Source organism: Trichosurus vulpecula, chromosome 3, assembly GCF_011100635.1.
Source record: "Trichosurus vulpecula isolate mTriVul1 chromosome 3, mTriVul1.pri, whole genome shotgun sequence".
In the NCBI taxonomy this organism is placed as follows: Eukaryota; Metazoa; Chordata; class Mammalia; order Diprotodontia; family Phalangeridae; genus Trichosurus; species Trichosurus vulpecula.
The window spans coordinates 12,376,607-12,403,338 of record NC_050575.1 but is presented as its reverse complement, the minus strand read 5'-3'; the positions used below and the strand labels follow the sequence as shown (position 1 = coordinate 12,403,338).

Sequence of the window (26,732 nt, the reverse complement as noted above, 5' to 3'; positions counted from 1 at the left end):
GTTAAGCGACCTGCCCAGAGTCACACAGCTAGTAAGTATCAAGTGCCTGAGGCTGGATTTGAACTCGGGTCCTCCTGACTCTACCTAGCTGCGCCCCCCCCACCCCCGCACCCCAGTGCTCACAAAGATACAGTGACTCGCCCGAGGTCACAAGGTAGGCTACCAATCACTAAATCTATATTAAGCACCTTTCATGTGCCAGGGAAATGAAGAAAGGCGAAAGTCATCTCAGCTGTTGGAGAGCTCAGTCTAATGGGGGAGACAAACATGGAAACAACTATGTACCAGAAAAGAATATATACAGGGTGAGGTGGAGCTGATCCACAGAGGGAAGGTACTTATGTTCAGGGGGACCGGTAAAGCCTTCTCTAGAAGAGAAGCAGAAGAGGCAGAATTCAAACTCACGTCCTCTGACTCCACATCCAGCACGCTTCCTACTATACTATGATATTCCATCCATCAGTTATTATAGAGGAGAAACTCAGGGTTGAAAGAGACCTCAGAAAGTCATCTAGTCTGAACCCTACGAAGTGAGATAATATTTGTAAAGTGCTTAGCACAGTGTGTGGCACATAGTAGGCACTTCATCAATGCTTGTTCCCTTCCCAGTATTTTCTCCATTTCCTCATTTGTAAAAGGGATAATAACATTCATACTCTCCACCTCACAGAGCTATCAGCCTTAAACTGCTCTGAAAGGCTAGGGCTTTCATCTCCCTTCAGTTTGCAAACATTCCAATTCAATTCCATGTAAAAGGCATTTCCTAAGCATTCCTATGTACGAGGTACTAGGCATAAACATGGGAACAGTCTGAACTCCGTTTACATTTTGTAACATGGCCAGCCGTTGTTTTATGAATAATAATGACAGCGATGACAACATGAAGCACAATCTTTCTTATTCATTCAAATGCTTTGTGATTTTTGTAGTGGTGGGGTGCGTGGGTTGTTTTAGAAAGCTGCAGACTGTCTGCTCTGGGTCATCCTTGAATTTAGGCAGAATAATTGCCAAATTCTGGCAGATGGTTGCCTAGCTAAGAGTCTAAAATGTGCAGAAAGAGACTCTACAGTCAGGGAGGGTCCAAGACACAAATAAGACAGAAATCCCTATGTGGTAAGACATAAGGGTGTTGAAAAGGTCCCAAGCCATCAATCCTTCCCTATTTGCTAGATAATTACTGAACTTCTCCTGAAGAGTAAGGATGAGATTAATGTGGTTATTAAAGCAACACCTTACCCTGAACTGTGAACAGGGATAAGAGAAGAGATGTACTTTGCCAAAGTCATCACCAGTTGATAAAAGTTTTCTCTTGTGGGACCTACAAACAGCATTGATGTCTGTTCCATCTGAGCCTTCTGGCCACACTCCTGAAATAGAGCAGAGTTTTGACGTATTTTATATACTTACTCTTTTGTGTCATTAAAACTAACATTTCTTTAATGCCAGCAAAAATATGGTCATCCAGCCTTGGATCTAAGACTTCAGAAGGCAAATGCCAGCCCCAGTTCTACTCCTATTTTCATCTTTCCACATTAGCCTATTTTCAAAAAATCATGGAGGGAGAGGCTTCTTAACATCAACCAAGAAATAAAAGCCACTTGGAACCCCAGGAGCAAGGGGTCATATTGTAACCTCTTTTCTGTGACACCTTTGGGTTCACATTTGCCACATGGGGTGGAGAAACGTTTCACATTTGATACTAAGGATTTAATTCCAAGTGAAATTTAGGCTTTAGGTTCCCCAGCCTTACTTTGTGACTTAACAGCTTTGGCAAATCTTGCCAAGGGACTCAAGACTTTTTTATTCATTATGACTTGGAAGGCAGATTTTTAGATCAAAGGCTCTTAGAGTTGGATGGGACCTTAGAGGTGATATAGTTCAATCCATTTGTTTTACAGATGGAGAAACTGAGATTCAAGAAGGAAAAGGATGGATCTGAGGTCATACAGCTGGTTAAGTAGCTGAATAGGGTCTCATGGTTGCGGGCTACACTGGGAAGAACACTAGACTCAGAAAACCATAGTACCTAGGTTAAGTTTCAGTTTTTGTTACTCAGTAGCTCTGTATGACCATGGGCAAATCACTTCCTCGCTAGGGGTCCCAGTTTCTTCATATGTAGAATGTCAGTTCCTTAAGGGAAAGCACTATCTTACTTTTGTATTTGTACCCCTAGTTACTAGCACAGTGTCTGCCACTTAATAAATTCTTGTTGATTAATTATATAAATTGAGGATAATAATCCCTGATCTGCTTATCACACAGGGTTCCTGGGCAGATCAAATGAGCAACTGAAAAGTAAAAGCATTTAATAATTACAAAGTGATTTATAAATGATAAATATTTTCCTCTCTAAATCACTGTAATATATTACTATACTTTCAAGCATATCACATCAGAAAGAACTAAATCTGAGTAACTGAAACAACATATGCATATTGTGCTTTTACAATGTACACTAGACCCTCATAGCATCCTTGTAGGACAGACAAGGACTTTCATTTCTAATTTGCAAAGATTTCTATTCAATTCTGTAAAACAGACATTTATTAAGCTCCTACAATATACAAGGCCCTGAGGATAAAAAGACACAAAAAAGAAAACAGTCATTCCACTCACACAATCTGCAATCTGTGCATAGGTAAGTAAATAAAGATACTTTGAGGAGGGAAGAGCACCGCTCTCTGGATTTTTGAGGAGATGGTACTCAAACTCATCCCTGACAGAAGGTGAGAGTTCTAAGAAAGAGAGAGGGATAACAAACAGGATAATCTGGACAGAAGATAGTGAATTTGAAGGGAGATCATGTGGGATAAGTTTAGAAAGGTAAGCTGGATCCAGTTTGAGGAGGGCTTTAAATACTAGGCCGAGGAATTTGAAATTTATTAAAAAGGAAATAGGAAGTCATTTAAAATTTTTGATCAGCGGAGTGATATGGTCAGATTTGAGCTTTAAGAAGATTAATCTGGCAGCTTTGAGGAAAGTGGGGTGGAGAGAGAAAGGATGGAAAAATGCCAAATAGGAGGCTATCATAACACAGTCCAGGCAAGACGGCCAGAATGAGGTTGCCGGCAACAGGAGCAGATAAAGAGGGTAAAGATGTGAGCTATGCTGTGACAGTAAAATAAAAAAGACCTGGAAACTTGCGTACTGGGAATGAGAGAGGCTGAAAATCTGAGAAACTGGAGGAATGCTGGCGCTTTCGCAGATCTAGATGAGTCTAGAGGGGCAGGGTTGGTTAGTATGGGTGGGAGATGAAGAGTTAGATTTTAGATGAGTATCTGCAGTGTCCTGGTCTACAAGACAGGTGACAATTTCAGGCTACAAAGATTAGGACTTGAGATCTCTCTCTCGCTCCCCACTGTCCCCTCACCCCATCTCTGTACATACATACATACATATATACATAAACATGAATAGAATACACACATACACATATAAAATCTGCAAATAACATTCATGTATTATATTTGGGAGTCATCTGCATAGAGATGATAACTGAGCCTAGAATCTGATCAGATGAATGAATAAATGAATAAAAAGTATTTACTAAGTGCCTATAATGTGCTAGGAACTGTGCTAGCTGTTAAGAATACAGTTAGAGAAGACAAGCCCTGTCCTTAAGGGCCTTACATTCTACAGGGGGAGACAACACATATAGTAGTAGTGAGGGAAGGGAGCCATGGCATCACAAGGATTGTGAATGGAAGCACACCCTTTCAAGGAACAGTGGTAACATGGATTTGATAAATCACGTGGCTAGATGTTAGAGGAGCCATCAATATGTGCACTGAAGTTCCTGAGTATAAGGGAAAGAGTTGGCGTGGAGAGGAAGACTCTGAAAAAGAGTGACCTAGAGACTAACAAGTTACCACAAGGACCTGAACAGGATGATACAGACAAACAGAGTGAATCTCAAAAACAGTCTGCTGAGTGATGGTGGCAAAGGGGCTAATTTAGAAAAGGCAGTAAGATCAAGGAGTACGTTTACTTTATCATCCGGCCCACTGTGCTGGGGACTAAGAGAGATCTACTGCGTTAAAGAGTAGCCAGAAATGTGGGGGGGGATCTTCTTTCTACGGATGTGAAAAGGCAGAAAGGCTGTGAGAGGAAGAGCTCTAGGACGAGAGGATCTGGGAGAGCTCAAAGGAAGGCAATGGTAGAAAGGAACAGGGATGGGGGAGAGGTGGGACTGAGAGGGATGGGTTGAGAGATGACAAACTGGTAGCATGGCAATTTTTTTTGTACTCAGGATCACAAGGATTGGGGGGAGCAGGTTAGAGTTTGAAAACCACAGGCTGGGGGAAAAACCAGATGACTGAGGCCATCTTTCAGTGGACTATGAGAGAGGGTAGGGTCAGTTTGTTGTTTTCTCTCCAATAATCAAGGAAGAAGAGGGTGAATTAGAAGAATAATCTGGCCAGGTGTCTGAGTTGGGAAATATCTGATCAGCCCCACAGGAGCCTGACTAACTTTCTTTTTGGCTCCAGCTCCTTTGCTTCATCCCAAGATGATGCAGGACGTCCAGTATGCAGAAGCTGTAAGCATCTGGCTTGGTGTTCAAGGCCCTGGTCCTGACGGGGTCCGGACTGCCAGGAGCCTGATGATTATGGAAGGCTGAGGCACTGCTGTTTTTTCTTGCATGGGCTAGTGAAACGCTGCAGAACAGGTCGTGCCTCCACACGACAGCAGGCTCGCCTCCAAATCCATTCTGTCACAGCGCTGAGTCAAGAGATGATGAAAGGACTAAGGACTGTGGCAAGACCCTCATTATCAGCCATGGTCTCTACCTACCTGGGCACTTGTTGGCACTGCTGGGCTGAGGTGCTCTCACTTTCAAAGATGGGTCGGTGACAAAAGGCATAATCCCTATGTGTGACAGTAGGTTTAGCGGTGAGGAGGCCTCCCAACCTAATTCTTGAAGAGATGGCCCTGGGACAAAAATAAAGTGATGGCTGCTCCTGACAAGTTAACAACAAGCCCCACGGAGAGATGGGCACGGATATGACATGCCAGGGGACAGAACTGACAGAACTTGAAGATAAGAAATATAAAGAAGTGAAATATCCCATTTCAAGAATTTCAATCCAATGTAGCTAAGTAATCTATAGAGAGAATGACGTAAGATCACCTAGTGTGTCCATCTTGATTTGGATCTAAGAAATCTCAGTCATTTCTCAGGTTCTTCAAAGGAAGGAGGCTGCAGAAGTCCCAGGGGAGAGACACGAAAGCTAGATAAACCTAGTACACTTGAATTCTCCAGGATCCTGGTGGTAAATTCTGACCCTAATGGCTAATTGGGGTAGAAAGGACTGCAAGTTAGTTTAGGCAAGCAAGTGGTGCAGCCTGGCTTGGAGATCAAGAAAGAGAGTGAAGGGAAGAAAGGCAAGGCCTCAGAGAAATGGCCTGCATTGATTAAAAAAGCTGTTGGAAAATGAATGGACAAACATTCTCGCTTTTTAAAGTTTATACGAAACTTACCGAAGACATGGAACCCTAAAGTGCAGGTGTAGGTGACCCACTCTATATCTCTGGTTGTTTCCACACTTACAACTTGCTTACATGCAGAAGGGACCCCTAAAAAAGAAAAGAAATGAACTGAAGGTTAAGCTCTGAAGAGAAGAGATGAACTGAAACACTAAATGGACTTGAGTCATCCCTCGCCTTCACGACCTCAGGTATGAATTTCTAGCTGTGCTCCCCAGAAAGGGGCTTCATAACCCCTTTGAGTACCATGTAGTACCAGTACTCTCTATTAAAAATCATTCCTAATACCTAACCTAAATCGCTCAGAGTTAAGTATGAGGCCATTTCTTGTTTAGTTTTCACCTCTCTTCCTGTGGCCCCCTCCCATCTTCTGGCCTCCTCATTCCTATACCATTTAGATAACACAGTTTTCTCACTGTCCTCTCCCCCTACCTAGGTCCATCTTCTCCTAAAGCAGCATAATGTCCTAAGAAGAATACTGGGCTTGGAGTCAGAAGACCTGCTTTTGAATCCTGTTTCTAAGAGTTACTCTATAACAAGTTCTAGAAGGGAACTCTGTGAGGTGTTATATTTCCCATTTTATAGAAGATGAAACTGAGGCTCAGGAGGTAAGGTTACTTGGGTAAGGTAAAAGAGTTGACAAGTATTAGAACTGGTATTTAAACCAAGGTTTCCTGACTCTAGGCCTGGTACTCTTTCTACTGCTGCTTCTAGAAGCCAGCCCATGGAAGCAAGAGGAGAGAGGAAAGCTGTGGCCCAACTAACTCCCTTCTGGGCTGGAAAGAAGAATTCATTCCTGTTCTTCATCCTCCCTTCCTACTAGCTTCCTCCTTGGAGCCTAAGGCCAAAGCTGCCAATTTTCATTTCCTAGGTGCCCTGTTTGAATCCAAGTGTGACTTGGGAATCTTGTTCTTTCCCGGCTTTCAAAATCCGGGGGCAGGTATCCTTGATAGCCAGTACCTCTTGTCCCAGTCTGTAAGTCCTAGAGCAGGGAGAAATTTGGGTCCCTCTAGTTTATGGAACTTTAATGGGACTAAGGAGTAGCTTCTACATCTGTCTAGTTTGTCTTTTCTTTCCCCCTAGCCAATTCTAGAAATGACTGGTTCAACGGTACAAAAGTTGGGGTCGTAGTCATTCGTGGGAACCACTCACCCTCTGTGTGCATAATTACCATACAGGACAATAGAGTTTATACATAACGTTAAATGTGTGACATATTAACTCTGCTGAACTTTGATTTGATTACAACATTCAACATCAGCCAGCATTTCACGAGTGTTCAATCTTTGTAGTCGGTTGTTCATGTTAATGTCATTGCCCACTCACAACTAAAATTGATTAGAGGAAGAACATTGCACAAGACTTATCCAACAAGTCCTCAATTTGCTTAGCTCTTAGTTCTATCCATGCACTGTACATGTTCACCAATACTTTTTTTTTTAAATTTAAAAAAAATTTTTGCAGGGGGGAAGGCAGGGCAATTGGGGTTAAGTGACCTGCCCAAGGTCACACAGCTAGTAAGTATGTCAAGTGTCTGAGGGCTGGATTTGAACTCAGGTCCTCCTGACTCCAGGGCCCGTGCTCTACTCACTGCACCACCTAGCTGCCCGGAACATTTTCAAATAAAGGCCCAACAGAGCACAAGTACTGGTCCCAGGATGTGCTAGTGGTATAGGGCTGGAGAGAGAGAGATGGGAGGAATAGTGCTGCTGTAAGCATAAGGCAGTAATACAGAAAAATAGATAGGGGAAAAGTGGCGCTATCAATGGGTGATAAGAATGCTATGTCTTTTTTTTTTTAGTAATATTAGCAAGAAAACTTGCTGCCTGGCCTTCCCATTCCACATCCACCATTTTTGCTGCCCTTTCTTGGGTCATTACATCTCCTTTAAGGAAGCCTTTGATCTTCATTTTAAATATATTTCACCATGTTAGTTATTGGGGAGGAAAGAGAATGTAGAGTATGACTAGATCTTTGCACCTGCACATTCTGATTACAAAATTCAATTAGTCAGTCAATAAGCACCTACTCTGGGCCAGGCACTGTGCTGGGTGCCGGGGATACAAATACAAAGAATGAAGCCACCCTATCCTGGCCCTTTGACTTCAAATCGAGCTTTCTTTCTTTTGTATCACACTACATGCAGGGCATGCATTTTCCCCATCACTCCAGCTGGCTTCTGTGTATCTCCCTCAGTTCTGGGTATTCTATAGTTCATACTTTTGTGATTTTATTGGCATATATAACTGCTAGTACGGAAGCTCCAAAGCAGATCAGCGCATGTTGTGCGATTTATAATCTTAGGAGAATGGCCCGGGGTACTCAGATGTTACATGGCTTGCTCAGGATCACACAGACTGTACACGTTAGACAGGACTCCTTGAGCTTTCTGAGCCAAAGGCTGACCCTCTACTATCCCATCTGCCACAGTGGGAGCTGTCTGCAGAAAGAAGGAATATTTAATGTCCTACTGGAACAACTTTGTTTTCTTTCTTGCCCAAGTGTAATGCTTTAATTAGCTAGTGACAATCTATCAAAGTCCTATCCTATAAGAGTTAGAAGGGATCCTGAAACATAGAACCTTGGAATGTTAGTGCTGAACCTCTAGAATCAGAGGCCATAGAAAGCCACCGCTGGAAGGCATTTTTGGCATGAAAGAATCACAAGGTGTCAGAGTTGGAAAAAACTTTAGAGGTCACCTCATTCAACTACATCATTGTGCAGATCAGGAAACTGAGGCCACGAGAGGGGAGATGGTCTGCTTGTTCCACATCACATAGCAAAGCAATGCGTTTCTATCTTTGCTACACATCCTGAAGGGAAATGCATATATCACTTCTACCCAAAAGAATTCGTTTTACTCACAATAGAGAATTTCATAGTCCCCTGAGTTAGATACAAGGTACTGAGAATTAACAGACCAATCCAAGTGAGTAATAAAGCTGGAATGACCCTACAAAGAGAAGTGAATTTTGTTAGTTTCATTGACATTGTACATTTTTAATTCAAAGTAGCTAGACTATGAAAATAGTTCATTTTTACTTATTACAAACTAAGAAAGGTACTTACTGAGCATCTGCCAATTCGACTATATTTTCTCCCATTGTCATAAACACCATAGATATAGATGCAGTTGTCGTGTGAGCCTATTGCCAAAAAATTTCCATCTATAGAGACAAGTGTATTATAATTACATTTCAAGTATAAAACCATAAATTTATAAAGGCTACGATTACAGTTTCTTTAACAGATTTAAACAAAATCCCCCAAAGACAATTATTTCTTCTCTTATGAATAATTACGAGATTCTTTCAAAGTATAAATTATTTCTGGGGAATAACTTACCTTTGACACATTATCCACTTAGTCATCCTTGGTAAAAAGGGACAAAAGAATCAGAGCTTTAAAAAAACCACCCTGATTATCCTGACCTTTCACATTAGTCTCACATTTTAGCTACTTCTGGAAACTTGTGCTGGAGTAAGAAGAGCAATGAATTTGGAATCAGAAGATCTGGGTTCCAATTCTAGCTCTGCTATCAACTACTTGTAACTTAGGCGGTCAGTTTACCTCTCTGAGATTTAGTTTACCTGTCATGGGACTCTGACACTTATGAGCTGCATGATCTTGGGCAAATCTCTTAACTTCTCTAAGCCTCAATTTCTTCATCTAAAAATTAGGGGGTTGGATTAGGTAGCTTTTGAGGTCTCTTCTAATTTTCTAATTTCTAACTCTAATTTTATGACCCATGATCATAGACCTTTTTAGATAAGGAACCTCAGAGAACAAGTACAACTAACTTATTAGGGATATAAGGAAACTAAGGCTCTGAAGGGATAATTTGTTTCAGAAAATGCAATTAGCTTTTGGCAATGTCTGGACTAGAAACCAGGCACCCTGACTTCCAGACTGGGTTATTTCTAGTTCATTCCATTAGACTTAGATCTTCATAATCTAAATAATTGTTAGTCAAATTCTTATGATACTCCAATTAATGGTGTCTCAATGGTTTGAAATGAGAGAATTTTCAATATGCTTCTAGAAAGTAATTGGAATTTCACTGCTCATGTGAGAATTAGATAATGTTCTTTTGGAGTTACTTCCCTTATATGATGGCTAAACCAGCTACTAAGGAAGATAGGATTATTAACTCATGTTTCTATAGCATTTGAAAGGTTTACAAAGGACTTTCCTCAAAACAACCTTCTTAGAAAGTTCAAGCATCCTTACTCTTGTCCTATAGATGAAAGCACAAAGTTTCAGAGAAATTAAGCCACTTGTCCACAGTCACACAGCTAGTGCAGGCCATGATCAGGGTTCAAATACAGGCCTACTGACTCCAAGTCCTGAGTCTTTTTCATGGTATCAGATTATTTCTTCCTACTAAAAGAGATATAACATGACTCCAAGACCCCTGATATTCAAACACTTGAAAAGCAATTGAGCTAGAAAAACTTGGAATCATAGCTGGTGGAATGTTGGAGCTGGGAGGAGCATTAGATCACACAGTTGTACTCTCAGTTTACAGATGAAGAGACAGAAGCCAGATCTCTGGGGGAAATTGCATAGCCTCCCTTGTTCTGTTGTCCAGCCCTTGCTCCTCATGTTGTGGCCAGTGTAGATCACTTTGCCCAGGCAAAATTTTGATGGGGTCTCATTTTTTGACGCCTGTGGTCATGCATGTACTTTTACTGACTCAACACCTGACTTTGACCAGATAAAACTGGACTAAGATGGTTTTCCTCACAGTTAGGAAGTAAGACTGCACAAAGGATAGAGTATGAGGCTTGGGGCAGGAAGATCTGAATTCAAATCCAGCCTTAGATACTAGCTATGTGACCCTGTGAAAGTCATTTAACCTGTCTGCCTCAGTTTCCTCAAGAGTAAAATGAGGATAATAATAGCACCTGTCTCCTAGGGCTGTTGGGAGGATCAAATGAGATAATATTGCCTAGCAAATGCCTGGCACACAGTAAGTGCCTGATAAATACTTGTTCCTTTTCTTTGTCAGATGAGTACCAGATTTTATGCCACACATAAATGTTTTATTGCTCTCTTTTGTTGTTAATTCTGTGGTGTTTAAGAAGGGGTATTACTCAAAGGAAACATGCAGAAATTGTAGCTCTTAAAGAACACACTTCATTGACTGCTCCAGACATTGCAGTGACTGTTGGTGTGAAGTCAAGCATTTCTAGGATCATTCAAGTCCATAACAAAACGGGAGCAGTCCTGATGAAATGCAAAGGAAAGTGTAGCAGAAAAAAAACCAATGCCAAGACTGATCATACTGCAAAAGAACCTAATTAATCCTCACAAAACAAAGAACTTCAGTTGGACCTGAAAGCTGGAGGGGTTGTTATTGATTCCTTTACAATGTGGTGTAGACTTCTGGAAGTGGAGATAACACCAAGAAGACTAGGAAAAAACGGTAACAGTAACAAAACCAAAACCCAGTGGCTAACCATTTCTTGGGAGAAAACATCTTTGTTATGGGTAAGACAATACAAAGTCTGGAGTACTTAAGATTGAAGAAGGCTAATTTTTACTGACAAAACTTATTATTTCATTCAAGCCTACACTAAACACATTGTCAAAAGTCTCGGTGAGCCTATAAAATCTAGGCATTTTTCTTAGACTTTGTAAAGTATCCACTGAAAAAGTATTTCGGGGATTTTTTTTAAACTTCTAATGGGTCTGGAAGTCTTATCCCTATTGAGGGAATGATAATGTTTCACTGTTTTGAGAACTCGCTGGATTTAACTGAAAACCTATAGGTTATAATTGAAGCTAGACATGGAAAAATGGGCTGATTATCAAAGGCACACTTAATATCCAATGTGCTAGAAGTATGGTTTCATGAAAAAGAATGAAAGCATTTGTCAAATTTTTTTCAACTCAACGCCAAATTACGTAAAACAAGTGACTGCAGGAGGAGGGCTTATTACTTATTAAAAGGCTTTTAAAGATGTTAAAAGTTGTAAAGTTAACATTATGTCAGTAATTTTAATTATTTTCCTTTGTTCAAAGTAAATCACCCCATTGTGGTCCAACACCTGAATCCTTTTTAACTTGCTCTTCTTTGAACCTCTCAAAGGTGCTTTTATCTCTTTAGCTATGGAGCCCTCAACTGTTTCAGAGGTCTAGAATGTGTTTTATAAACGTGATTGTTTTGAACCACCATCACCACCAGCACTAAAGTTCCTATATTTAGATTGTTGAATATAAACCAGCCATATAGTGCTACTGTTAAATAAGTAAGAATATACTGGCTGAAAAAAATAGCAAGCAATAACTAGAATCCTCCTCATTCTATTTCAGGAACTAACTGGTTACTATTCTGAACCACACCAACCATTTTGCTAGATACACAGATACCCTCTTAGTTTCTCTCTAACCTTTCCATGTAACAACTCTTATGAGAATTCCATACACCAAGATGAACTATATTGTGATCACTTTTAACTTCCCAGTGTTCCCCACTTTGAAAAATATTGGTCTATAGAAGTATTTACTACAGATTATTCCTTTTCCATGTATCTTTATTTTTAAGATCAGAAACCGAATTGCCTCTTTTGAGATGGAGGGATCCAAGCAAAATAGTGCTAGTCCATCAGCACAATGTACCAAAAAGAGCACCCAGTTTGGAGTCAGATGACTTGGGTCCCAATCTTCATTCTGCTTCTCTATGTGATTACAACTTATTTCCCCTCGTAGGGCTTCGGTTCCGTCCTTTGTAAAATAAAGCAAGTTCACTAGATGACCTCTGAGATCTCTTTCAGAAAGTCTTGTTGAAGCATCCTACGCAGGGTCTAGCCAAATGTTAAACGAACATCAGGGCTAATCTTGACTTTTTTGAACCAAAGCTTTTCGATTTCAACTCTATTTTTATTCCTGTTGCAAATTCATACTGGATTATTTGATGAAAGACTAGACATGGACCATCCTTCTCTTTTAAACTATTTTTTTCTCCATGTTTCACTATTCATCCCTCTTGTGGACTAGAGAATTTCTAAGCACAATTCTGGTTAAAATGGGTCAATATTCTGTCCAACATGAAACTCAAAGAATTGGGCCTATGCAACCAGTGGAGCAGTGGTTTGACAGTTGACTCAGAACAGAAGGATAAGACTTAAAATAGCTTTAGAGAAAAATGTGCCACCAACATCGTCACTATGTTTTGAATGGAGTCTGAAATCTACCAAAATGCAGCATGGTTTGTCTTTCTATCTGAGGTAATATACCCAGGGTGGACAGGAGGAAAGCATGGCGTAGTAGAGCGAGCCCTGGTCTCAGACGCAAAGCCTAGCTTCCAGTCCCGTCACTGAGGAAGATTTACTTCACCTCTCTGAGTTTCAGGTTCTACGTCTTAAATACAGGAATGCCTGAGAACCTTCAGGGGCTCCCAATTTTCTCTAGGATATAATGCACATTCTCTTGTTAGAATCTTCTCTACACTATCTCATGACCTTACTGACTCAGGAATTTAATTACTATGCTGATGACTATCAGACCTATACATCTTGCTCTAGCCTCACATCTGAGCTTCAGTCATACATTGCGACCTATCTATTCCAGTGCTTCTTAAACTGTGGGTCGCGACCCTGTATGGAGTTGTGAAAAATTTGGCAACACTAAAAGGATTCTGAACATACAATGACCTAAAATTAATTAAAAATCAAATGTGTAATGAATCCAAGGTGTTTCTGGCAGCACCTGCCCATGTTGCATAGCACAACTTTACTTCAGACTTGGTTCCGAACAAACAGCACTTTGCATTGCCTGTGCCCTCAGGCCACACAATGCCTACGGACACTGAGCAACCTGGAAAAGAGGGTGCAAGTGGAAAAAGTTTAAGAAGTCTTGTGTTAGACTACTGGACATCTCCTAGGCACCTCAAACTCAGCACATTCAAAAGAGAACTTACCCTTCCCCCAAAACTCAAGCCTCTTCTGAATATTCCTGCTTCTGACAGGTACTTCTATTCTTCTAAATTTGCAACCGCAGCATTACCCTTGACTTCTGACTCTCTCTCGCCCTCCTATCTAATCAGTTGCCAAATCTGGTGGTTGCTATCTCCACAACATCTCTTGCCCTGCTCCCTACTTCCTACTCACATAGCCACTACCCTATTTCAGGGTCTCATCACCTCTCATCTGGACTATTGACAGTCTCCAAATTGGTCTCCCTGCCTTAAGTCTTTCCCCACTCTAACACATCCTCCACACAGGTGCCAAATTGATTTTCTTTTTTTTCCTCAGATAATTTTTGCTTCTGTTTCAATTTTTTTCTAAAAGATATTTTATTTTGTTTAGTATTTTATTTTTCCACAGTTACATATAAAACAATTTTAACATTCATTTTAAAAATCTTGAGTTCCAAATTCTGTCCTTTTCTCCCTCCCCACCCTCCTTCACTGAAAAGGCAAGCAATTTGATACAGGTTATACATGTGTAGTCATGCAAAACACTTCCATAATAGTCATGTTGTGAGAGGCTAACTATATTTCCCTCCATCCTATCCCTGTCCCCGTTTATTCTATACTCTCTCTCCTTTCACCCTGTCCCTACGCAAAAGTCTTTTGCTTCTGCCTACCTCCTTCCCATTCTGCTCTCCCTTCTATCACCCTCCCCTTCTCTTATCCCTTTCCCCCCACTTTCCTGTAGGGTAAGAGAGATTTCTATACTCAATTGAGTGTGTATGTTATTTCCTCCTTAAACCAATTCTGATGAATGTAAGGTTCACTCATTCCCTCTCACCTCTTCCCCCTCCACTGTAAAAACTTTTTCTTGCCTCTTTTATGTGAAATAATTTACCCCATTCAACCTCTCCCTTTCTCTTTCTCCCAGTACATTTTCTCTCACCCCTCAATTATATTTTTAGCTATCATATCTTCATATTCAACTCACACCTGTGCCCTCTGTCTGTATATACTCCTTCTAGCTACCCTATTAATGAGAAAGGTCTTATGAGTTACAAACATCATCTTCCCATCCAGGAATATAAACAGTTTAATCTTATTAAGTCCCTTATAATTTCTCCTTCCTGTTTACCTTTTTATCCTTCTTGAATTCTGTATTTGAAAGTCAAATATTCTATTTAGCTCTGGTCTTCTCTCAAGAATCTCACTGAATATCCATTTTTTTCCCCTCAAAGATTATACTCAGTTTTGCTGGGTAACTGATTCTTGGTTATAATCCTAGCTCCTTTGCCCTCTGGAATATCACATTCCAAGCCCTCTGATCCTTTAACATAGAAGCTGCTAAATCTTGTGGTATCCTGACTGTGGCTCCATGATATGTGAATTCTTTCTAGCTATTGTAATATTTTCTCCTTGACCTGGGCACTCTGGAATTTGACTATAATATTCCTGGCAGTTTTCATTTTGGGATCTCTTTCAGTAGGTAATCAGTGGATTCCTTCGATTTCTATTTTACCCTTTGGTTCTAGAATATCAGGACAGTTTTCCTTGATAATTTCTTGAAAGATGATGTCTAGGCTCCTTTTTTGATCATGGTTTTCAGGTAGTCCAATAATTTTCAAATCATCTCTCTTGGATCTAATTTCTAGGTCAGTTGTTTTTCCAATGAGATAGTTCACATTGTCTTTTATTTTTCATTCTTTTGGTTTTGTTTTATGATTTTTTGATTTTTCATAGAGCCATTAGCTTCCATTTGCTCCATTCTAATTTTTAAGGAATAATTTTCTTCAGTGAGCTCCTTTTCCATTTGGCCAATTTTGCTTTTTAAGGCATTCTTCTCCTCATTGGCTTTTTGGACCTCTTTTGCCATTTGGGTTAGTCTATTTTTTAAGGAGTTATTTTCTTCAGCATTTTTTGGGTTTCCTTAAGCAAGCTATTGACTCATTTTTCATGATTTTTCTTGCATCACTCTCATTTCTCTTCCCCATTTTTCCTCTACCTCTCTTACTTGATTTTCAAAATCCTTTTTGAACTCTTCCATGGCCTAAGACCAATTGATATTTTTCTTGGAGGCTCTGGATGTAGGGGCTTTGACTTTGTTCTTCTGAGTGTGTACTTTGATCTTCCCTGTCACTAAAGTAAGTTTCTATAGTCAGAGTTTTTTCCCATTGTTTGCCCATTTTCCTAGCCTATTTCTTGACTTTTTAACTATTTGTTAAAGTCGGGCTCTGCTTCCAGGATGGAGGGTGAACTGTGCCAAGCTTCAGGGGTTTTGTGCAGCTCTTTTCAGAGATATTTCTAGGGACCTGCAAGCTTTCAGTTCTTCCAAGGCAGTGTGATCTAAGGAGAGGTGTTTGCTTTTATCCTCGCCTGTGCTCTGGTTTGAGTGACCACAAGCACTCTTTTCTATCCTGAACCTGAGAGGAGGCTCCCCCTCCATTGCTGTTGCAAGGTCTGCTAGGCTAGTGCTCCTCCTTGCCCTAGGACTCCCACCCAGGTCTGTGACCCAGGTCCAAGTATGGGCAGAACAAAAAGAGCCCTGCTTCAGTGCCAGCAAAGACACCCACATGATCTCCTTCTGACCAGCCGTTTGGTCCCCTTGCTGTCTGCGGGAGGAGAGCTCCAGAAGCAGCCGCAGCCGCTGCTGATTCAGTCACTCCCAAGGCTGTTCCTGGTTTGCTAAGGTCGAGGCTGCGCTGGACTGTGCTCCCCTCTCACCAAGGTCCAACAGACCTTTCCTGCTGACCTCCTAAGTTGTCTTTGGGGTCTGTGGGCTGAGAAGTCTGGAAACCACTCCTGTTGCCAGTGATGCTGTCACCTTGAGACCTGCTCCGGGCTTGTCATGGCCTGGTCTGTGCTGGTGCAGCCTGAGCCAGACTGCACTCTTCTCTCAGCCTGTCGACCTTCCAGGTTGTCTTGAGCTGGAAACTTGTTTCACTCTGTCTTTTTGTGGGTTCCGTTACTCTAGAATTTATTTAGAGTCATTTTTAAAAGTACCTGGAAGGGTTTGGGGGAGAGCTCAGGCGAATCCCTGCCCTTCTCTGCCATCTTGGCTCTGCCTCCTCCCACACTGATTTGTCACTCACCTGCTCAGACTCCAGTGGCTCCCTATTATTTCTAGGACCAAATATAAATCTTCTGTTTTACCTTTAAAGCCCTTTATGGGCTCGCTCCACTCTACCTTTTGGCCTTATTACACATTACCCCGCTTCTCATGCCCTGACAGTGAAAAGCAAAGCTGTAACCTTTCTGAATTCCTCCTTTTTTCCCACCGCACCCCTCAGCTTCAGTCTCGCCCAGAATGATTGTGTATCTATTTTATATTGACCTCTGTAAGTGGATGTTTAAAAAGCTTCTCAAGAGACACGACTGTTCACTATTTTTTAAATGCCTAGAGCCTTGTACAGTGCCTGACATGTAATAGCTACTTAACAAATACTTGTTGATAGATAAGAGTAAAAGGCATTAAGAAGTGACTGGATACTGTATATACTGTCTATATTGCTCCTCATTTGCTGAGAGTATTGGGGAACGTTATAGGGGAATCTGTGAAGGAAGGCTTGGAATAGCATTTTATCTATGTATCTATCAAAATATTATATTTATACACTTGCAACAGCCCTCCCTGAACAGGAATTCCTGGCCTCCAGGAAAAGGTTATTGGTTTTGATGATTAAAAAAAAGTTTATAATGAGTAATCTACTACCATAAGTAGAAAATAATAAATAAAAATATTCTAGTGAAAATAGATTACAGAGGAAGAGCCATAAGGCATTGTAGTATAGGAGAAAAGGCACTGAGTTTTACATCAGAGGATCTGGATTTAAATATCGGCTCTCCTGCTTTCCTAGCTCTGTGTAATCTTAGAGAAGTCACTTCTTTTCTCTGACTTCTATCTCCCTAATCGATAAAATGATGGGAATGTCCTTAGTGATCTCTGAGCTTCCTTCCAATTTAGAAGAGTGAAGAGTTTCTCAAAGAATCTAAAGGTTCAAAATAACTGAGAAAAAGATGATAGGAAAATCTAAACTGAGGTTGGAAATGAATTAACATGTCATAGTAGAACCATGCTATGAAATGGGCCATTGATAACGTTTAAACTAGCTGAACTCTTCTCCAATATGAAGGAGAAAAGATCAACCCAGTAGCTAGTATTAAACTTATTTAGGTTTAGCTGAGCAAATATCTTGAGGGCACAAAATTAAAAAAAATATGAAATGGGAGTACTATGACTATTAGTTTTCTTTGGAGATTCTTGTATAACATTAGGAGTCAAGAGATCTAAATTCAAATTATGAGTGATCTTTTTGAGTTGCAGTTTCCTTATTTGTAAAATGATGAAAATAACACTTGCAAAACCCAACTTCATAAGTTTTGTTGTAAAGAAAGTGCTTTCTAAAGTGCTAGAGAGTTGTAATTATCATTGCATGGCAAGTCCTTAGCAGAAGAAATAAAATTTCTCTAGCCAAAGAGCAGAGAAATTTTTCATTAGCAAATGACAGCAGGTAAGACATGTGGTTGTTTCCAAGGGCCTTCTCTGACCCGAATATTACATATTCAAATGCATCTGTGATGTTACTGATGAGGACATTCTCTCCAATGATGCAGAATACAACCTCTCCATGTCTTCCCATCTTGTGCTAATCATGTTCACCTCCTCTCCTGTTTGCCACAAGGGTCCACCCACTGTGGTGGGGACCTTACTTATGTTCTCTTAACATTCTAAAACTATTAATGGAGCACATGGATTGTCCACTAGTTATGCTATACTCCAATTACATAACCAGTCCATCTTATTTCCCCTCTGTCCTCCCACCTCCATATATTTGAGAACATTCTTAATTACTGAGAAATACTATTAATTGAGATTTTCCAGGGTACATAAAAAGTTCTACTCTGGCCATTAAATTATCTTTGGAGAATCTCAAAGTAGAAAGAAAAAATATTTGGATTCAGAAGACTTGAGTTCCATATTTAAAAAATTCCAAATTATTGATAAAACAGTAATACAAGTCTACACTACAACCACTAATGCTGAAGAGGCCAAAATTGATCAGTTCTACAAAGAACTATAACATCTTCTAGAAATAACACCAAAACAAGATGTCACACTCATCATAGGGATTGGAATGCTAAAGTAGGCAATCAAAAGATAATTGGAATAAAAGGCAAATTTGGTCTTGTACAAAATGAAGCAGGGCAGGGACGAACAGAGTTTTGTCAAGATAACTTTCTGGTCATAGCAAACACTCTTTTTCAACAACCCAAAAGGTGATCGTATACATGGACATCATCAGATGGTCAACAGAGAAATCAGACTGATTATATACTCTGCTGCCAAAGATGGAGAAGCTCCATACAGTCAGCTGAAACAAGACCTGGAGCTGACTGTGGCTCAGATTATGAGCTTCTTATTGCAAAATTCAGACTTAAAGAAGGTAGGGGAAACCATCAAATCATAGAAGTATGACCAAAATAACATCCCTTATGAATATGAAGTGGAGGTGACGAATAGATTTAAGGGATTAGATCTGGCAGATAAGAGTGCCTGAAGAATTATGCACAGAGGTTCACAATGTTGTACAGGAGTCAGCAACAAAAAACATTCCAAAGAAAAAAGAAGATCCAGAAAGCAAAACAGCTGTCTGATGAGGCTTACAAATAGCTGAGGAAAGAAGGAAAGTGAAAGGGAAAGGAGAAAGGGAAATATATACCCAGCTGAATGCAGAATTCCAGAGAAGAGCAAGGAGAGAGAAGGTTTTCTTAAATGAGCAATGCTAAGAAATAGAAGAAAACAATAGAATGGGAAAGACAAGAGATCTCTAAGAAAATTAGAGATATCAAGGGAAAGTTTCATGTAAAAATGGAAAGGATAAAAGACAAAAACAGTAGATATTTAACAGAAACAGAAGAGATTAAGAAGGGGCAAGAATACACAAAAGAACTATACAATAAAGATCCTAACATCACTGATAATCATAATAATAATAGAGTCAGACATCCCAAAGAATCAAGTCAAGTGGGCCTTAGGAAGTGTTGCTAACAATAAGGCTGGGGCATGATGGAATTCCAGCTGAGCTATTTAAAATCCTAAAAGATGACTCTGTTAAAGTGCTGCACTCAATATGCTAGCAAATTTGGAAAACATAACAGTAGCCACTGGCTTGGAAAAGATAGTTTACGTCCCAATCCTAAAGGAGGGCAATGCCAAGGAATGTTCAAATTACCAAACAATTGCACTTATTTTACATACCAGCAAGATTATACTTAAGATTCTGCAAGCTAGGCTTCAGTAATATGTGAACCAAGAATTACCAGAAGAGCAGTCTTGTTTTCAAAGAGGCAGCGAACTAGAGACCAAATTGCCAACATTCACTGGATTTTGGAGAAACCAAGGGAGTTCCGGTAAAACATCTAATTCTGCTTCACTGACTACACCAAAGCCTTTGACTGTGTGGATCACAACAAAATATGGCAAGCCCTCAAAGAGATGGGAGTACCAGATCATCTTACTTGTCTTCTGGGGAAACTGTATACAGGTCAAGAACAAACAGAACCAAACATGAAACAAATGATTGGTTTAAGATTGGAAAAGAAATATGACAAGGCTGTATATTGTTACTTTATTTAACTTATATGCAGAATATATCATGCAAAATGCCAGGCTGAATGAATCAAACACTGGAATTATGGTTGTCAGGAGATACGGCAGCAATCTCAGATATGCAGATGACAGCACTCTGATGGCAGAAAGTGAAGAATATAAAAGAATGTAAAAGCTGGCTTGAAGCTTAACACCAAAAAAACACCCTAAAATCTTCGCAACTGGTCCCATCACTTCCTGGCAAATAGAAGGAGAAGAAACGAAAGCAGGGTCAGATTTTAAATTCTTACACTCAAAGACCTCTGGCAAATAGTGACTGCAGTTATGAAACTGAAAGATGCTTGTTCCTTGGAAGGAGAGCTATAGTAAATCTGGAGAGCATACTGAAAAGCAGAGATATCGCCTTGCTAACAAAGGTCTATATAGTCAAAGCTATTTTTTCCCCAATAGCAACACATAGCTGTGAGAATCTGGACTATAAGGAAAGCTGAGTGTGGAAGAATTGATGCTTTCGAATTATGGTGCTGGAGAAGACTTTCCCTTGAGGGAGGGGAGGAGGATCAAATCAGTCAATACTTTTAAAGAAATTAATTCAGGCTATTCACTGGAAGAGAAAATACTGGAGCTGAAGCTTAAATACTTTGGCCACATAATGAGAAGACAGGACTCCTTGGAAAAGACTGTGATGGGAAGGACTGAAGGCAAAGGAAAAGGAGAAAGCAGAGGATGAGATGGATAGATAGTGTTATGGATACAATGAAAATGAACTTAGATTTCAAGTGACAGTGGAGGACAGAAGGGCCTGGTGTGCTATGGTCCATGGGTTCAGGAAGAGTCAACAAGAGCAAAAATTAAAATTGTGACTTTCCCCTTATCGAGTTATTCATAACAGCATTTTTTTGTGATAGCAAAAAAAGGTAAATAATTCCCCATCACTTGGGGAATGTAACAAATTGTGGTGTATGGATATAATAAAATATCATTGCTTTGTAAGAAATGATGACTACAAACAATTTAGAAAAACATGGGAAGACTTCTTGGAAGTGACAAATAGTGAAGAAAGCAGAATCAGGAAGAACTATACATAGTGACTACGGTGCCGTAAATGAAAACAAGACTAAAAGGCAGCTATGGTTTCAGATTCAATATGGTAACTAATCTTGGTCCCAAAGGGCAGCTGATATACTTCCTCTCAGTATATAGGTGAGGGATTATTTGTTCAGAATGTTGTGTGTACACTCAGGCAGAATTGCTATGTGAATAGGTCCTTGAATGTTCTTCTTTGTTAGAGAGAAGGTTTATATAAAACTAGAGTATAAAACCCGAGAATTCAATACAATTTTTTAAAAATTAAAAAAAGGACTTGTCAAATTCCTGCTGAAAAGTCCTCATCTACATATACTTTATTCAGAACTAAGTGAGAGAAAAGAGCTAGAAGAATGAGAAGAGTCTATCAGGACCCCAAACAAGTGCAAGCACCATTTAAATTTGAGCTTGACAGGTCTTTTAAGTTTAAACGGAAGCAATTCCACATAGATTTCAATGGGCTCAAGTTTTAACAGAGAATTCTTTTCCAACCTGGTGAGTAACGCATTACAGACAGCTGTTCGTTTCCATCTGTGTGCACTGTAACTAAATCTTTTGTTTCTGTGTCAAACACAAACCACCTGTTAGAAAACAGAAGAAAAAAGCATTAAGTTCTTACATAAGAAAGAGTTTAAAGTAGGTTTATTTAGCTTAATCACTGAATCACAATAACTGTGTTCACTGTAAAAGGGAAGATCTCTAGATCTCTATTCCAAGTAGCTTTGTACATACACATTTTCTAACAATATGAAACTACTTGGTTAGTAATATCATATTACTTTTCTGCTTTTTGTATTACAACCTAAATAGGGATTATTTTCTTGAGTAATAAAATTATCTTTTATGCTCAACATGGAAATATATTTCTCTAAGAAACAAATCAATACAGAAATGTATGTCTTGAAGAAAAAAACACACAAAGGAAATAAGAACTGTCATTGTGTTTCTGACAGGAAGGGGACTGGGAAATATGTACCAATTTGGGACAAATTAAATATTTTTATAGGTTAAAATCCAATAAAAATTTTTCATACTACACAAAATTTCAAACTAATTTTATATACTCAGTTCAAAAGTATAAAGTAGTCACATAGTTTAAGGGTTTTTAAAATTTGGAAATTATTCAAGTTAAGTCTGTAGAAAACATTCCTACTGTGCTAATTATAGAAATGTGGAATTTCAGAGGTTCAAGGAACCTAACTGATTATCTAATTGAATTCCCTCTTTTTACAAGTGGAGAAACTGAGGTCATTAGTTAAGCACTTCACAACTCAGAGTGGTTCCACATCTCTCTCCTTAAATAAGGACTAGACTCTCAGGCCTGCTTTCGGCTCTTCAGTAGAAAGAGCACTAAATTTGAAGTCAGAAAACTCTGAGCCTAGGTTTAAATCTTAGCTGTTGAGCAAGTCACTTCCTGTTTACTGGACCATTCTAGCTCTGGGTAATTACCTCCTGCACTTCCCACAGATGCAAAATATTCCAATATAAGAAATACTAAACGAAAGTCCCTGTGTGAATTATTGCTTGCACTTATAGCATGCTTCACTATCTGTTGTCAAAGTATGGTCTCTAAGACCCTTTCAGGGGTTCCTCTAGTTCAAAATTAATTTTATAATAGTACTAAGACATTATTTGCCAACTAAAATAACTTCCCCTTTTCCAACCACATATCAGTGTGAGGCTGAATTTTCTTCATATGCTTCAACCAAGACAACATATCAACAATAGATTGAATACAGAAGCAGATATGAAAACCCAACTATGTTTTATTAAGTTGAACATAAGAGAGATTTGCAAAAATATGTAAAACAATGTCTTTTCATTATGTTTTTTGTTTTCAAAAATATAGATATTTTTCATAAGAATGTAATGTTAGCATGTAACGGATTTGTCATTTTAATGAATAAGTAAATATGCTTAAAATTATTAGTTTTCATTTCTAATATAAGTACCAACACATGTAACTAACATAAACAGAAGCTCTTTGGGGTTCTCAATAATTTTTAAGGGTAAAGGGGTCTTGAGACCAAAAAATTTGAGAACCACTGTTTTAAATTCTAGAGACTGGCTCAGCACAGTTAAAAGTCAAATCAGAAATTTAGGTCAGGAACAAACATAGGGTATCTCTCTTCCTTGTTTTCTCAAGAGCCTTGTTGTAAGCTAATGGACCCCTATGTCAGAGATGAACTCTTAGGCTCCAGGAATATTTTCAGAGTTTAATCAAGGCCTTTATCTCCATTGGGAGAGACTTAAAGTTAGCCATGAGTATGAGTCAAGATCACTTGCCCCTTTCTTTTCTCCTTCCTTAGCTGCCTCAACCAGTTACAATGCTGAAAGAATCCAAAGGCAGACATAATGGATAATATCTTGCTTCTCCAAGGATTAATTGTATAGACTTTATGGGAAGCGAGGAAAAATTTACTAGTACATATCATTTATGAGACCTTCATTGTACAAAACAAAAAAGTAAGGGAAGTCATCTTTGTTGCACTGCTGTCCCTACCTCCAGTGAATTTAGAGTAAGTCATCTAATTTCCCGGGGCCAAAGTATCCTCATTTGTAAAATGAGGTGGTTGGTCTAGACTGCCTCTGATTGTTCTAGATTGCCTCTTAGCCCTAGATTGATAATCATATAATTCTGATGGATGAAGACTTTGCAGCAGCCTGCTCCCTGCCACCCTCCCTCCTCCACCCCCCACACTCCTGAGGCCTTGGCTGACTACACAGAATCCTTATAATCTCATGTGGAGATAAGAATTTTGTACATTTCCCCCCTTCCCCCTCCCCACCCAGAGTTTTCCTAGTATAGCTGCTAATTTAGTCAGTCATCAAGCTTTTATTATGTCATGCACAGTATTAAGCACTAGGGATACAAATAAAGGCCAAAACATGGTCCCTAACCTCAAGGAGTTCACATACTAACGAGGGAATCATCTATTTTGAGGTGACTGAACCAATAGGAGCTGATGAGATCACCATGAGATAGTATAGAGGGAAAAGTGGAGACAGGTCAGGACAAACCTTTATGGGCATATTCATTTTGGCTACGACCAGGATGAAAATCCAGCCAAGGAGACTAGGAAAGAGTGTTCATACAGGTAGGAAGAGAATCAGGAGAGAGCAATGTTAACAAAAACTAAAGAGGAGAGAGTATCCAGCAAGGGATAGTGATAAACAGTGTCATTTAGAGAGGCATTTGCTGCCAAATACAGGAACTAAAATGGGAAGGAGACTTTAATTAATTCTTCTTTTCATTTAAAGGAAAATTCTGCAAACTTAAAGACAGTATAATTTAGTGGGATTAATTCACTTCTGCTCTTGAGATATCAGTTTCCTCACCTGTAAAATGAAGGGGCTGTTGAAGCAGATAATCTCTAAGTTCCTGTCCAACTCTAAATCCTATGAGCTATTGTTTTTGACATTGTTTATCTATAATAACCATTTCACCTTTAACAAACTCTCTAACTTGCACTATTTTAAAAACTTGAATAGAAAGAGTGAAGCCGATTATAGCACACCCATTTAAAACACTAATCTATTGGCAGCCAATATGTCCTTAAGCCAATGCAAAGGCTAGGAACCAAAGGGACAATTTGAAAGGGTTGCTCTAGGTTTAAGGGAACTTAAGTCTTCCTACATTCAACTCTAGGCCTCAGTTTCCTCACCTGTCATCACTATACACTACTACATATAGTCCACTGAAAGCTATCAAGAGGCACACCCAAAGTCAGGGCAAGAATCTGGCAAAACCTGGTTTGAGTCATAGGCATGTAATAAGTAGTCTCATAAAATATTCTGTCGAGCTTATCAGACTCCAATCTTGAAACAAGGCTCCTTAATATCTGGTAAATTGGTTAATATTTCTCTATCATTTTTGCTTCCATAAAGACAAATCCCAACTGTTATATTTCAGCAGGGAAATAAACACTGAACACATTTGGCTTGAAAACTTAGCAACCCCTTCTTATAATAACAAAGAACAATAAAGAATATGTGGTGAAAAGGTTTTTTATAAGAAGGTAACAAGAAAAAAGTTAATTATGAATGCTGGGCTTTGCTTGTGAGTTTGTACCTGGTTCTTGGTAAAGCCAATAGACACTAAGAAAGAGGCAATCAAGTGCTCAATTGGTCTATATTTCTGGGAGAAATCTCATTTTCGGAGTTACTGAAACACAAAGAAATTCACATATTAGTCTTACCTTCCAGTTAGTGTTCCGATTGCAATGACAGATCCTGAAGGATGAAAACCAGAAGACTGTGCTGGATCCTAATATATTTTAAAGGAAGTATAAATTAACATTCAGAAAAATTTATTCACATTAAACAAATAAAAACAAGGGTTTATTGCCTTAGCAAGATCATACCATAATATAATACTTTCAAAGAGGAAATTTTTTCTTACTCATGTAGATTGATGCCATATTTCAGGAAGAAACAATGGGGGTATAGTGGAAGAAGCTCCTGATTAGGAGTTAGGAGACCTTGTTTCTAGTTCTGGCTCTGGTAGTGATGACTATGTGTAATCTTGGAAAAACCACATTCTATCTCTGGGTCTCAGTGGTGGTACTAGGAGCAATGGGCACAGGTGCTAAGAGACAGATTTAGTTTTAATGTGAAGATAGGCAGTATTTTCTTTATTGCTTTTATTGTATCTATAGAGATGCCAGGTTCCAGGAAGATTCCACAGAGGGATACATAATAAATTTTGTGAGAGACAAACCAGAAATTAGAATATTATGATTTTCTCTAAAGCAGAAAGTGGGCAATGGAAACTGTCCAGCCCTTAGTATACTCTGGGGTAGGAAGCTGCATGATAGATAGGGTAGGCCATGATGTGTATATTAAGGCATCTAAGACTGGCTTTCTTCCTTCCACTGCCCATGTTTTGGGACTTCCTAGAAGTCATGAAAATGATGGGATTGAATGGCTACTGACCAGAATCACAAGGGGAAGCACAGAGACATAACCATACTGCCTTGAAGCCTTGGAAACAGGAAAGTAAGGTGAATGAAGGCCAGTGCTGAAAGACAGGTTCTTATCCAGGACAAGTAAAAGGTTTGAGAGAAAGGCAGAGATGGTGTCTCATATAGGAAAACTTTACCAGTTTATCTTATTTAAGATAAACTACCCAATTACACTACGCTTAGTCTCCTTTGCTGATTCATCAAAAGAATACGCCCTTGCTATGGCTTCCTAAGTGATTTCCCTGCCACAAGTCTCCTCCTATTCCTGTCCATCTTCCCAACAGTTACTAAAGTGATTTATTTAAAATTTTAAATATTTTATTTTTTAAATTACATGTAAAAACAATTTTTAACATTCATTTTTTAAAATTTTGAGTTCCAAATTCTCTCCCACTCTCTCTCCACGTCCCCCTCATTGAGAAGGCAAGCAGTTTGATACAGGTTATACATGTGCAGTCATGCAAAACATATTTCCTACTAGTCATGTTGTGAAAGAAAAAGACCAAAAAACCCAAAGAAAAATGAAGAAAAAATATATTCTTCAATCTGCATTCAGATTCCATCAATTCTTTCTCTGAAGGTGGATAGCATTTTTTATCAAAAGCCCTTCGGAATTCTCTTGGATCACTGTATTGCTTACAGTGGCTAAGTCCTTCATGGTTCATCATATATTATT

General features: G+C 39.3%; 1 protein-coding gene across 7 annotated transcripts in view; it reads right to left on the bottom strand.

Moving 5' to 3' along the window:
* The window catches only part of EML1 (EMAP like 1), a 312,714-nt gene that overhangs the window by 1,989 nt on the left and 283,993 nt on the right, over positions 1–26,732 (bottom strand). For all 7 annotated transcript variants that reach the window (XM_036750598.1, XM_036750594.1, XM_036750593.1 and 4 more), the window contains 6 exons: positions 25,292–25,359; positions 21,585–21,673; positions 8,554–8,651; positions 8,350–8,437; positions 5,479–5,574; positions 1,237–1,367 (listed from right to left, as the gene is read on the bottom strand). In XM_036750598.1, coding sequence (XP_036606493.1) covers positions 1,237–1,367; positions 5,479–5,574; positions 8,350–8,437; positions 8,554–8,651; positions 21,585–21,673; positions 25,292–25,359 — 570 coding nt within the window. The remainder of the gene's footprint in view (positions 1–1,236; positions 1,368–5,478; positions 5,575–8,349; positions 8,438–8,553; positions 8,652–21,584; positions 21,674–25,291; positions 25,360–26,732) is intronic.